The 13,818-nt window shown below is 43.1% G+C and overlaps 1 protein-coding gene across 3 annotated transcripts; it reads right to left on the reverse strand.

Moving 5' to 3' along the window:
- Positions 1 to 6,700: 6,700 nt before the first annotated feature.
- ECH1 (enoyl-CoA hydratase 1) lies at positions 6,701 to 13,506 on the reverse strand. Of its 3 annotated transcripts, none has more exons than XM_075608289.1 (10): positions 13,352 to 13,506; positions 10,767 to 10,929; positions 10,434 to 10,522; positions 9,471 to 9,595; positions 8,962 to 9,010; positions 8,509 to 8,573; positions 8,273 to 8,343; positions 7,578 to 7,649; positions 7,176 to 7,326; positions 6,701 to 7,090 (listed from the first exon to the last, which is right to left on the reverse strand). In XM_075608289.1, exons 1-10 carry the CDS (start codon positions 13,386 to 13,388, stop codon positions 6,986 to 6,988), a joined length of 927 nt encoding a protein of 308 aa, XP_075464404.1. In that variant the 5' UTR covers positions 13,389 to 13,506; the 3' UTR covers positions 6,701 to 6,985. The 3 variants fall into 3 exon arrangements, with proteins under 3 accessions (XP_075464404.1, XP_075464403.1, XP_075464405.1); XM_075608288.1 differs by lacking the exon at positions 13,352 to 13,506 and adding an exon at positions 12,805 to 12,950; XM_075608290.1 differs by lacking the exon at positions 13,352 to 13,506 and adding an exon at positions 11,455 to 11,607.
- Positions 13,507 to 13,818: the final 312 nt, after the last annotated feature.

The raw sequence follows: 13,818 nt of genomic DNA on the forward strand, positions 1-13,818 counted from the left end.
TGTGGTTGTTAAGGGCCTTTTAAGGCCTTTGCTCTGCTGGAATACCCTCCACAAAACGGCGATAGTGGCCGCAAAAGCCTAGAAATGAATGGAGCTCCACAACGTACTCGGGTCTGGGTCAGTTTACCACAGCTTCTACTTTGGCGGGATCGGTGGCTATCCCATCCACGGACACTATATGTCCCACATAGGTCATGGGCGTGCAACGGAATCGGCACTTGTTTATGGACAGTTTCAGGCCTTCCTGGCCCAGCCGATCAAGCACCTTCAGCAGGCGTTCCTCATGCTCCTCCAGGGTCTTACCCAAGACGATGATATTGTCCAGGTAGACCAAGAATTCCCAGGGATTCATGTCTCCTATGGTCTTACGCGAGCCCCACAGATGCCTTGGGGCATACGAGTAAATTGGTAAAAGCCCAGAGGACACACGAACACCGTGTTCTCCTGGTCCTCTTCACTCATCGGTACCTGGTAGTACCCAGATCTCAGGTCCAGCTCACTCAACCAGTTGCTCCCTGACAGCGTGTTAAAAAAGTTCTTCAATTCGCGGGAGTGTATTGGTCAGGCACGGTGTGATTATTCAGGGTCCGTTAATCCACACACAGGTGGACTGACCCATTCTTTTTCCTCACCACCACGATTGGCAATGCGTAGGGGCTACGGGACTCGGTCACAATCCCTGCTGTCTCCATCTCCTGTAGAACACCTCTTACGCCCTCCACATCTCGAGGAGTGACGCTACAGGACCGTTCCCTGAAGGGAGTGGTATCGCTTAACCGGATGGTGTGTTGAGCGTTACGGCTGCAGCCCACATCCATCTTGCTAGTGGAGAATACTTCCCTTTGTGCTTTCAGCTTAGCCGTTCCTTCCACTCGGTGGACAGGGTTGAGTCCCCGAAATCAAATATATATTTGATATTGTCTGCTTAAGACTGTGATCCCAATTGGGGAGGTTCTAAGAAACAAAGGCTCATAAGAAAGATTGTCGGTCTGCAGCAGGTTCCAATGTTCATCAGGAAAGCACTTTAAGCTTTTAAGCTGAAAATAGAATCATTTGATAAAATACACAAAACACACTATATTTTAATTTTATTTTTTCCAGGTATTTTGCGATTTTGAAGACGAAGTATTCATTGAACATGTTTTATTTCTTCATGAGACCCGGGTTGTTACTCAGGGAGGTGTGTGGCACCTGAGACGTGGAGATTTTTGATGCAGAGAAAATACCAGCAAGTGATGCAGAACATAATACATGTGATCTATTTCATGAGCATCTCTCAGTATCTCCTCTCATAAACATTCTCCAGGTGATGCACAAGACGTTGCATCAACCAAAATAGTTTAGAAATAGTTTGACACATTGGCATTACCTAACTGTAAAAAGAACAAGTCGCGTAGGGTTCCATCTTTACAACCACAAACAAATGTGTATATTAATATTTCTCAAGCCAAAAACTGCATGCAGATTTCTCAGGAAAGTTTGTGAAAAAAAGAAAATAAATACCACCCCCAATGCAATAGCCAATGAGGTTTTCTATGTACTGTAGGTATCTCCAGCTTTAAAACTCCCATTCACTGAAGTGCACATAACCATAAAAATGTTGGGAGATTTCACAGAAAAGATAACGCAATAACCTCTAGCATGCACGTTGCTAACTAGAAGTGGAGCGTTACTGCACCTTAACCTGATGCAAAGATTAAACCCTGAGATTTGAACAGGTTTTAGCATCATGTGTTCTACAGGGTTGGGCTGCAAATTAAACAGACTTATCAGCAATGAACACATCGTTATCACTATTAAGTAAGGAGTGGCTGCACCAAGCCCAGGAAACCCCACAATGGAAAAGCTCCCAGGATGGAGCAGTGTGAGCAAAGGGCAGGATTGCAAAATCCACAATTGGAGCAACTCTGCTCTCATGACAGTATATCTGGGGTCACAAATGAATAATTACATACAGTATGTGACTAATATCTCTAAGCCCTTTGGTGCCAGCAACATTACAATGCTTTGTATGATGGGAAGAGCTATGTTTGAGCAATACGTTTCTGTACAGTCAGCAGGGTTTATATTTGTCCTCACCAGCACATTGCATTTCAACTGATATTGCACACAATAGACCTTCTGGCAGAATACGGGTAAAATGAGTGGTGCAAAAGCTTTATAAATCATTAACAAAAAGGTTTGTAGTTGGTGCGGTTTTGATTTTTCATGCATTGGTCACACTCTATTATATGGAAAAACACCTCGCTCAAAGCCAAATACGTTTTTCTTAATTACAATGGACAAAAGGTAATGCGTGCTACCGGAGAAGGGGATACGTAAATGTTAAAGTACTCAGGGGTACTCAGAAAAAGGATCCCCTTTTGTGGTGACCACAAAGAGTATCTTTTAGTGGTCATAAAGGCTTAATGAATGCAGCATGTATTGTGCTTTCTGTGATCTTCGTTACTATGTCTATGTTAAATATCCTTAATTACGTCTTTTCTATAGATTTACTCCAGCATAACAAAACTCAGCATTCTTGTCGTTGCACAAAAAAACAAGACGTTTCTTTTGAAAATAATTACTTCTATACAAAAATAGTAAAAATGGTAAGATGATGTTTCAAATAAATTATGATATTCTTAAGAATCCTTGCCCATAGTAACCTTCTTTCTGTTTGTACTCTCCAGATATTTAACACATCTTTCTCCTCTGCATGGTATTATCATTCTCCGGCATGGTCTCCTGCCTTTCTCCTTCCTAGCTTCACTGCCTTACTGAAGGACTTTTGTATTAAAAAAATATTCCTTGAATCAGCTCTCTTAATATATATTTCTATTCCAAATTAGGTCCTGCAGCTTCAAACTGATATGAGCTCATAAGAAACAGCACACGTATTCTATACATAGAATACCAAACACAGTATGGACTGGAAGATCCTCAGAGCTTTCGGCATAGCCTCTTTGGTTGCATCAGCTAAATCCTAAACAGGGCAATTCAAGTAACTTCAAACCATCTTTTGACCTCTCTGTCTATTCTGGCTTTTTAGGACAGCCGCACCCATAATATAATTCTCCAATGTACGATTGTGACGGTGAAGGGCTTAACCAGGCTCACTAATAAAGGTTCAGCCCACTTTGTTACCCCTGATACGTGTGTTGGGGTCCTAGAGTGTCAGCTCTTGGACCCAGATGTCCTAAATGCATTACTGTGACGGTGTGCAAATTATGCGACATTAAAGAGCTATGTGTGTTTCGCCTTTCCTGGGATGCTGGGACCGGGAGATTTCTAGGCTGTAAGTTTCAGGGTGGGTGTGTTGGAGAAAGTCTTTACAGAATGTGTCTATGTATCGGGGTTCTGGGAGTTATGAGATACCCCAGGACTTGGATCTGAGAATCAACTGAGATTCTCGGATGCAGCGAAGCACATTGCTCCGGGCAAACTCTGACTCTGAAAAAGCTATTACGATTCACCGCCAGGATTCCTGCTGCAGCATCTTCCAGACAAGGTAAATGGGCATGAAGGGGTTAATGTATACCTGCAATCATACACGGGGTCCCTAGTGTAATGAGGAGTCCTTAGTATAAGGAAGGGTGTCCAGAGACATCCCCAGGTACCCGGAACCTGGTATAGGGGTCCAGGGGGTACTCCAGCTAAGTGATAAAGCAGAGAGTGATTTCTTGTGTGTAAAAGTTTATGTCATTTCTAAAGTGTGCCAAGAATGAGGCTAGTGAGTGTAAGCAATATATACACCCACTCCATCCCTGACACCAGAACAGGGAATTACACATTTGTATCACACAGAAGACAGGACCCAGTATATTTTATTAAAGAGTTATATATAATAGGTATATGTACTAATAAACTGTGAATGAACTGTGGGATTTCCAAGTCATGGATTCCAAGAGACCAAATGGCTACCAATCTTGGTGCCTATGGGTGTATGCGGAGACCTGCCTTGAAAGGCTATGGGATGTTAAAGATGTTAGAACAGGAGGGATACTGCAGTTCTGCTTGAGTACCCACATCCTGGGTTAACACAGGGCTATCCGGCCACCATTTGCCAGACCCCAGACTCTGTGGAGCCTGGACAGTGGGTGGGCTCAGTATGCAAAGAGGCAGAGGTGCCAGGTTGGCACATGCCCCTTTACAGACTGAGAAAAGGTACCCACTCGGCTTTACAATACTGGCAAATCGTTGATTGGCTGGCAGGAGAATTCCCAAACTCTGATAGGTTGTAGAGGATTGTGAATGGAACTCAGAAACACATAAGAAACCTTGCAGCCAATGAGAAGCGCAGATTCCAAGCGCCAAACCAACAGCGGCAAATTCAAAGATGCTCTGTACTGAATAGACGTTAGTCGGCTTCAAAGATTTTGACGCAAGAATTCTTCTAAGTCCCACTTCTGAAGAACGTAGCGGTCGGGTCCGGCATTGCATGCCGAAATCATTTCCAGGACTATCGTGAGTAACTACCAGTCATTGGAAAGGGCTCATACAAAGGTCATTTTTGTGAATTTCGTTTAGAGGATAGATTTATTCGTTAGCCCGTTTCCAGTAAGTGTGTTAACCCTGTAAATTGTGTTACATTGTGTGTATGTCTTTTCCTGAAATAAATTACAATTTATTTTACCTCCTTGCTTTGCTCAATCAATGATCCCGGTATAAAAAGGTGTTGATAAACCTGGTCTCCCATGACAACGATAACTAAAGAGATATATATATATATATATAGTGGTCGACAAATCACCAAAAAATCTACTCGCCCAACTAAAAAAATCTACTCGCCACCTAGTACCAAACGTGTGATGCCTGGGCCAATAGGAGCTCGCCACGATGTTACATCCACTCGACCGGGGCGTGCAAATGTATAGGTTTGTCGAACACAACACACACACACACACACACACACACACACACACACACACACACACACACACACACACACACACACACACACACACACATACATATATATATATACATATATATATATATATATAGAAAAGAAACACACAGCGCAAATCTAAACAGTTTGTTCCTGTGGAAGATATAATTCACACCACTTAAAGAGCCAATATTTTAAATGAGGTACATACCCTGGTGTACACCTATCCCTACACTGCAGCCAATTTAGGTCTGCGGCTCCACAATCACCGCATTGAAGATCTGGAGAAGAGTGACCTAGGCGCAAATATGACGGAAGAGAAAACACAAAAAGAGATCATAGGGCAGTATATCTAAAAATTAACATAGACTTTAGGATGGTAAGGGATGCGCTTACACAGATATGATAAGTTTGAGCATGTAATCCTCTATGGGACTCGCCAACGTAGCTTTAACTCTGTCGCTGCTGGATCTCCAGATTTCTTCTCCACGGGAACTCAGCTGCAGCTGCTGCATGCACTTCTTATTTCTGGCACTCACGTATCTCTATGGATTGATCTCATAAGAGGGGGGGGGGGGGAAGGATGGGGAGGAAATAATGGAAGGGAACAATATATGTGTAAAATCGTTTTAATCTAAAAAAGACTTGATAAAATATAAGTAATCAACTCACATTTTGTGAGTAAATAACAGGCAGTAGAGAGTATTTAGCGAGTCTCTCACACTCGTGTAGAGGCGCCGGGTACCAGTCCTCTCCGCAATCTCTGCTACTTCCGTGTCACGTGTTCGGCCGTAGCGTGTGACGCGGCTCGGCTCTCGCGAGCTTCACTGTCTGCCAATGCAGGGAATCACTGCCGGAGCTCTCCGTGAATGTCTCTCCACACAGGCTCCTCGGCGTGTCTCTCTCTCTGCTGCAAATCAACGCTGGCCCTACGAGTTTCTCCACTTGGGCTTCGTCAGGGGCTGCTAATGATTACCTAATCCCTACCAGGGTATTTATATGTACCTCCCCAAAATGATTGGCTCATTCATAATAAACTCATTACAATACATGGAACGCGATTGGTTATTTGTGTCAGTGTCATACATAATTAGAGTCGCTGCATATAACAGCTCCTAACACTACCCGAATCATGTGTTGCTAATAAATTGAGAAAAAAATTGAGAAAAGTACGACTAAAAATACATAGCATTCAGTATTATAAACACTATAAGTGTCAGTGGTATAGATAATTTTAAGGGATATTATTAACTGAACAGTATAAACTGGCAAATTTGATATTATAATATATGTTATGCCTGCTACATAAAATACATATAAACAACCAGTGTGGGTATAGAAATTTATCAGAGGGAATTGTGGAAACTATTATGTAAACATATAATTACAATAATTTATATATCCAATATTTAAATGGTTAAACCAGGAGAGTTGTATTTCATTACCATATTACTGTTTATATTTTTAAGATAAATGCAGTCATTTGATACAAAAATCACTTGAGTGTCAGTAGAATTTATATAATATCTAATCAATTGCAGAGTTCTTTAAAGTAGTTATTCAGTGAAGCTTATGTATAATTCTTCAATATGGTTCAAATGACCCATATATAGTTTACCACAGGACTCCAGCATAATGCTCATTATATATGAGAGACGGAGAGAAAGATTTAAGACCAAAAAAAAAAAAAAAACAGATCTCATTCATTTTAATGGAGACAATCTCCTCAAGCACTAGGAAGAGGATTCACAACATAATGAAAAGGCTTTGGAGAGAAGACAGAAAGGGTGATGAGACCGAGGGAATCAGATGGACAGAGAGACAACTCTGTACTGTTATGTGTTTATTAAACAACAAAAGTACAACAAAAAGGAAATCATTTTTTGTTTAATTAGCTGGGATTTTTGCAAAATGTTAATCCTTTCCGAGACTGAGGAGTATGCAAAGCACTGAAATGGTTAATCAGAGCGACGTAAAAATGAATAGTAGTTATTTAACAAAAACTACAAGAAGCCATAGAAGCCTCATTGTCGGAGGATTATTATAAATTTGTTGAGAGATGCCCTTTGTGGGGTACGTGATCCGCTGCACCTTCCTGTAAGGCCCGAGGGTTTCCTAGAGCTTAGAAAAGCTGATTTCTTTTAGGGTCTTTTTCTCCATTAATGCCTGTACTGACTTCATGATGTCTTGTGTCTGCAGCATGCTCATGTTCCAGCAAGTCTGAAACACACAGACAGAACATGCTAGCATAATGGAAAGAGGGAGGATGTGTGGACATGTTTGGCTAGACAGAGGGGACACTCACCATGTAATCCAGACCCTCCTGCACGGAGTGGTCCCGGGAGTACAGAAGGTTCACTTTGGTGCCCTGAACGGCCACAGGACTTTTACTAGCAATCTCAGAGGCCAAGTCGAAAGCAGCTAGCAGCAGGGAGGATTTATCTGGGAACACTCGGCTGTGAGAGAGAGGTCAGATGCATGTACTGCAAGTATTGAGAGCGAGCGAAACAGACAGACAGACAGACAGACAGAATGCACGCAAGTACATACAGAGAGTGGGGGCAGATACCCACGAGTACAGGGAGAGAGGGAGAACACACACTACTACATATAGAGAGAGGGCAGATACACGCGAGTATATACAGAGAAAGAGGGCAGATACACGTGAGCGTTCACATTTGCAGAGGGCTCCCGCTATCTCAGGTACCTGACAAGACCGCTGCTTCTGGCTTCATCTGATATCATCTTTCTGGCAGTCAGAGCCAACTCATTTACCAGGCTGAGGGGTTGAGAAAGACTGACATGTTTCACCTGCTCTATGTACCCAGTTATCTTACCCTGTTATACCAACATATCCCCTATATATATCCTACTTCTCCCAGTCAAATACTGGATGCCTCCTCCCTCATCCCATATACTATTAATCTGCTAAACTCACACCACATACAGGAACCCTTCAACTCACACAGCTCTTATCAGGTTACACCTACACACCCCTTTATTTGCCCTGCTGCCTCCCATCTAACCCCTTCTGGTATACCCATACCCCACATATTTCCTTGATACCCATGACATGTACCCCATATTTAGATTGTAAGCTCTTCGGGACAGGGACTCTTTTTCCTAATGTTACTTTTATGTCTGAGGCACTTATTCCCATTATGTGTTATATTATGTAACGTGTATTACTGCTGTGAAGCGCTACGTACATGGATGGCGCTATATAATGATATACATACATAAATACAAACCACCCATCCATTCTTTAAACCCATCTTATATACACTTCACATACACCATCCACCTACTAGCCTAGCCCTGCCAGCTCCTTTCATCCTTTTTTTCCCATAGCCAGCCCTTTTTTTTTTTAATAGCCTTTTGACCCCAGACGTGTCCTGGTACCTCTGGCTGCCTATGATTTTGGGCAGGCGCTGCAGGGTTCCCACATCGGCTGCCAGTCCTATATCCACCTCCTGTGGGGGGCAGAGGGAGGGGTGATGTCAGGTGGTAGTACAGGTTACAATTCTGATCTGGCAGCATCGTTTCTCAGTGACACATACAGGCAAAATGCTCTTTGATGTAGCAATGTAATTCTGTGTGCCCCCCGAGTGTCATTGTGGGTGTCAGGGGTGTGGTACCTTGACTTGGAACCAGGCATCCTGGGTACAGTAACGAATGTCACAAGCGGTTATCAGATCCACACCTGCAGGGACAAAGAGGGAGGGAGACACACTGCTACCATCACAGAGTCTCACACACTGCTGCATCACAAACCAATATTTCTCATACACCAACAAATACAGTCCTATAAATGTAGCTACCCCAATTAATAAACAAACACTGTCGCCACCCCATTAGAAACCCCCAAAATAACACCAAACCTCTGCTACTCGCCCACACACTTTCATCATAAACCAAGAGCACACTGGGCTACACGCACCTTAACCTTTTTGTTGCCATGTGTGTCTGCAACAGATTGTAACAGGTTAATATTGTTTATGACAGATCCCCCAGAAGAAGCATATAAACCCCCACCTCTGCTGGCCTGAATCACCCCACCACACACAGCTTTGAACTGGATTGTCTCTCACCTCCACCAATACAGCCGTTGTGTATAGCCACAATCACAGGCTTTGGGCACTGCAACAGACACAGGACAGACAGCGCATAAGTAACACAATACGACTATATACACATACACAGTATATTATCCAATGAATTTCAAAGAAACAATCAGCCATCATAAGACATCGTTCTTTAGTAGCAGTGAGCAGCTGTCCAAGTGGCTTGATAAAATCGGAGATAATGAACCAGATTAAAACTGTTTTAATAAACATCTGGACTGTTTTAGGAAGATTTCAGCAACATTTATGCGGTCAAATTAGTAAGGGGGACAGTAAAAAAAAAAAGTGTAGTGCTGCCTGTTTGTGTCAAAACTTAAACAAAAAAAAAAAAATTGCGTAGACTAATATCACCATTTTATACACTTTGGTAGTGAGAATGAATGTGTTTCTAAAAGCAGACAGCCTCCTGATACCTCCCACAGGAACAGGATAAAAGGATACGCACAGAGGTATGACATGGTGATACAGGCTCTCACCTTCTCGATGACTGAGAATGTTTCCTGATACTCAGAGATTTTTCTGCGCATGTTCCATGCCATTCGCGCTGTGTCTTCGCCCTGCTGCTCCAACACATCACTGCTCATGTCCATCAGATCGATTCCTGGCCAGAGAAAATCACAATACAGTTCCAGACCAAAAAAAAGAAACCATTTTTGTATTAATACTTCTACAACAAAAATAATCAAGTTAAACCAGTATTTTGAACAGCACTGTAAACCTTTTTGGCAGATAGGGTACCACACTACAGCGTCTATTTCCCCTCTGTGGGATTCCCAACAATGTCTCATGTCCCCGATGTGTCTTTTTACCCTGAGACATGTTCGGAATTCGGATACATCTTGTTACCCTCTTCCTCAAGATATAAGATACAATAATGGTGGAGTTGTTAGTGAGTCCACGGTTTAATGTCTGTCAATAAGAGTATATATCTCCTCTCTCTATACTTGGTACACGCTCTGGGGGGGTTTTGGTATGAAGGGCATTTTGGGGCTACAGTGACAGAGGCATTTTCCGGTGTACCTAAAACATGGAGGATATGCATCTACCTGAGAACAGCGTTTGTACATTTAAATAAATGCTACTAGAGGCATTCAGAACATGTCTTCTATTTTGCCATGTATACATCAGCTTGTGGTCCACCGAGAATCAATAACAGGCGCTAGGGAGGAGATAATGATGCACAGATTATAATGTGCTAATTATTAATAATAATTCTGCATATATGCACAGTTTCCCCTTACTTTCTTACTTTGCGTCACTTTTTAGTCGATCTGAGGTGTTGTAAACCTTCCTACCTAACGATCTGCATCAAACGTAGGAAACATTGTTAAGCTTCCCATCATTTATTTTTTTTTAAAAACACACAACATGTTAAAGCCCACACGCAGATTATTACACACGTTACGTGCGTATCTCATTATCACATTTGCCACTCGTACCGGATGTGAACATTTTCCCAGCTCCTGAAATAACAACCGCTCTGCAATTGACATCCACGGCTATGGCACGAAAGCATAGCACCATCTCCCTGTGAAACAGATGGGCAGGACACAGAACCATGGGATGTGTGTATAAGGGGATGCAGGATCAGTACCTGTAATAAGTGTATGGGGTCTATAGGATCAGTTAACCTAGATGGATGAGTGGTGTATAAAGGATCAGTATCTATAATAACTGTATGGGGTCTGTAGGATGAGTTCCCCTTGATGGATGAGTGGGGAATATAGGATCAGCATCTATACCACCTCCCATATGGTTCATTCCCCGGTTACCTCCAGAATGCCTTGTTCATGGCATTCCTTTTCTCAGGACGGTTCAACTCCACGTGCAGGACGTGTTCAGACGCCTGCGTCACCTTTAGGGTTTCGTAGCTGTACACTGGCCCCTCCACCTCAGACGCCATGCTGCGGAGTCCGAGTCCCACGCCTCGGAGATCTGAGGAGTAGAAGACCATACTCACACTGGCAGGACTGAGTGTTAACCCTACCTTGCTGTATCCAGAGGGTATTCTTTTAACTGCTACCAGAGGGCCTACCAAGCCCCACATCCCACGTATTTATAAAATGTTCAAGTGAAACATAAAAAAAACTGTTTCTTCCATCTTCTTTATGCATTAACTTTGACTTATATCATCACAAACTGTACTTCTTGCGCCATGATTAATATAAGGTTTAAAGCTATACTCCGATAAATGTTATTTCTGTATCCAAGCTTCTTATAGTATAGACAGAAATATATAAACACTTATAAATTCAGTTTTGATTGAAGGATACAATTAAAACTGAAAAAGGGGAAAACAACATCTATAAAGATGATTTAACAGTAGGTGGAACTGTACTGTTCACCTCTTTACTGCTTTGCAATGCAGGCAGTATGCATTGCCTACTATGTGTCTATGGCAGCAGAGAGGTTAAAGGGAATTTAAGGCCCATATTGCTGATGGTTGTATATTCTGGTTACCAGTTACAGCTGCTTCTTGGTCTTATGATCCAACATAAGAGTAAATATTGTGCAGGGCGCAGGATGCAACAGGTTTATAAGATCAGGCATTCCTAGTGACATAGACAGGCAAAGTACAGTGTTGGGAGAGGCGAGGGGGTGTGGATAGGTGACACGGACCTCCTGCTTTTGAGCCTGGTGGCAACCGTAAGACTTTAATAAATAGGACCCTGGATGAAAGAAGTTGCAATACAAAAATATCTTGCTTATCCCAGACCGTTTCTGGTAATCTGAGGAAAAGAGGAGCTTAAAGAAAGTTTCTTAAAAGTTGCCTGGCGTTAGCTGAAATATTATGTTTTATTTTGTGGGGACACTGCACAGTACTATATCCAAAGTAGCAAAGACGGGGTTAAACAATAAGGTGTTCCACAAAATCACAATGTCTGGGGGTAAATTCTGAGTGAGGGGGGGGGAAGGTAAAATTCTGAGTTGAGAGGGGTAAAATTCTGAGTGGAGGTGGTTGTAAAGGGGGGAATTGGGAAGTGGTATTGAGAAAGGGGAATTTGAGAGTCAGAGCAGGTTAGAATGAGGGAGAGAGTGGGAAGTGAGCAACAGGGGGGTGAGAAATATATGGGGAGGGCGGCGAGAGCAAAGAGGTGAGATAGACGAGGAGTGCAAGAGAAAAAGGAGGGAGGCTGACAGGGCCGCCGAAAAGGGGGGGTAGGTAGAAACTAATCCTGGGCCCCGGGAAAGCTATCTGCAGCCCTGCTCTCTCCACAAACTGTCGATATCCCACCACTGCACTTCTACTGCCCCCCTGTGGCAGCAACGTGTAGGACAGTGGCCCAGAATTTGTTTTAGCCCATTTATTGGCCCACCTGAGCAAAAAAGTTGGCCACCCCCTGATCTAAACCAATTATTTTGAGCATACAAGCCTAAACTGCCATTCATACGGCCTCCGAGTGGCCCTTGGAATGTCTGCTCATGCTGATTTCATTAGAATTGCTCAAGCAGCTTAGTGCAATACTTACTTCGATCACAGAAACCTGAAATCCATTAATCTAAGACCATCAATTATTCTGACACCACCACACATGAGAGTCTTCTGGTAACCAGACACACCCCCCATACCTGAGACTCCCGCTAACCAGACACCCCACACCGGAGAGACTCCCGCTAACCACACACCCCACACCGGAGAGACTCCCGCTAACCACACACCTGAGACACCCGCTAACCAGACACCCCACACCGGAGAGACTCCCGCTAACCAGACACCCCAACACCTGTAGAACTCCCGCTAAACTCAACCTGAGAGACTCCAACTAGCCTGACCCCTAAACTTGAGACTTCTGCTACTGTTATTTATACCTTTTATTTTTATAAGTGGGGTACATTTATAGGGTATCGCTGTGGAGAGGGGAGCGTCTGCGTGATTGGCGTTAAAAGGGAAGGGCCAGGCATTGGTCATAGAGAAAGGAGATAAGATTCTGCCAGCCGCAAGATGGCGGCTCCTAATGCGAACCCAGCAGCGGGGTTTTTAATCTGGGAAAATCTGATCAATAAAACCCAAACTATAGTTTTTTTTTATTATTCTAAGAATGGTGTTTTCCCGCTAGATAATCTTGTTCGAGAAAATATGTTAACAACAAAATAAAGCAATCTGAGAGATTTAGAAAAATACACTAACCTGGCGCCCCTAAACTTTACTTCTGCAAACCTGACACCTCTAAATCTGAGACACTAACCTGACACCCCTATATCTGAGAGATTTACACTAACCTGACACCCCTAAATCTGAGCCTGTGAACCCATATACATACAGTACAAACCCTTAAAATCTAAGCGACTCCATCACCCCTGACCTCACACTTTCTCCCCTCCTCTGATGTGTAGAAGCACTCCCGGCCACCCTCACCTCTCCGCATGAAACTCCGCAACACAGTAACAGCCATGTCTCTCTGTGTCTCTCGCCAGTTGAGCAACTTGAACCTCTCTAGGTCACTCACTAGGCGCCGCCATCTTGTGGCTGGCAGCACCTTATCTCCTTTATCACCAATTCCTGTCCCTACCCTTCTAACCCATCACGCAACGCAGACGCTGTTTCCTCCACCAAAGCGACACCTGATAACCGTACCTCACTTATTAAAATAAAATATACAAATAACGTTAATGAAGCCCTTCTGCCAACCGCAAGATGAAGGATGGACTGTCACTTCGATAGACGGTGGCCGTGTAATGACAAAAATGACTAAGGCTATTGATTCTCTTGGAATATTATGCAAACCCAACAGCGGATATCAGTCTACTTATTAAAAAATCCTATGGATTTCAACAGCTTTTTCTTTGATAGGTGGGCCTTATTTTTGTATTGGTTTTTAATCT

This window comes from Ascaphus truei, chromosome 7, assembly GCF_040206685.1.
Source record: "Ascaphus truei isolate aAscTru1 chromosome 7, aAscTru1.hap1, whole genome shotgun sequence".
NCBI lineage: Eukaryota > Metazoa > Chordata > Amphibia > Anura > Ascaphidae > Ascaphus > Ascaphus truei.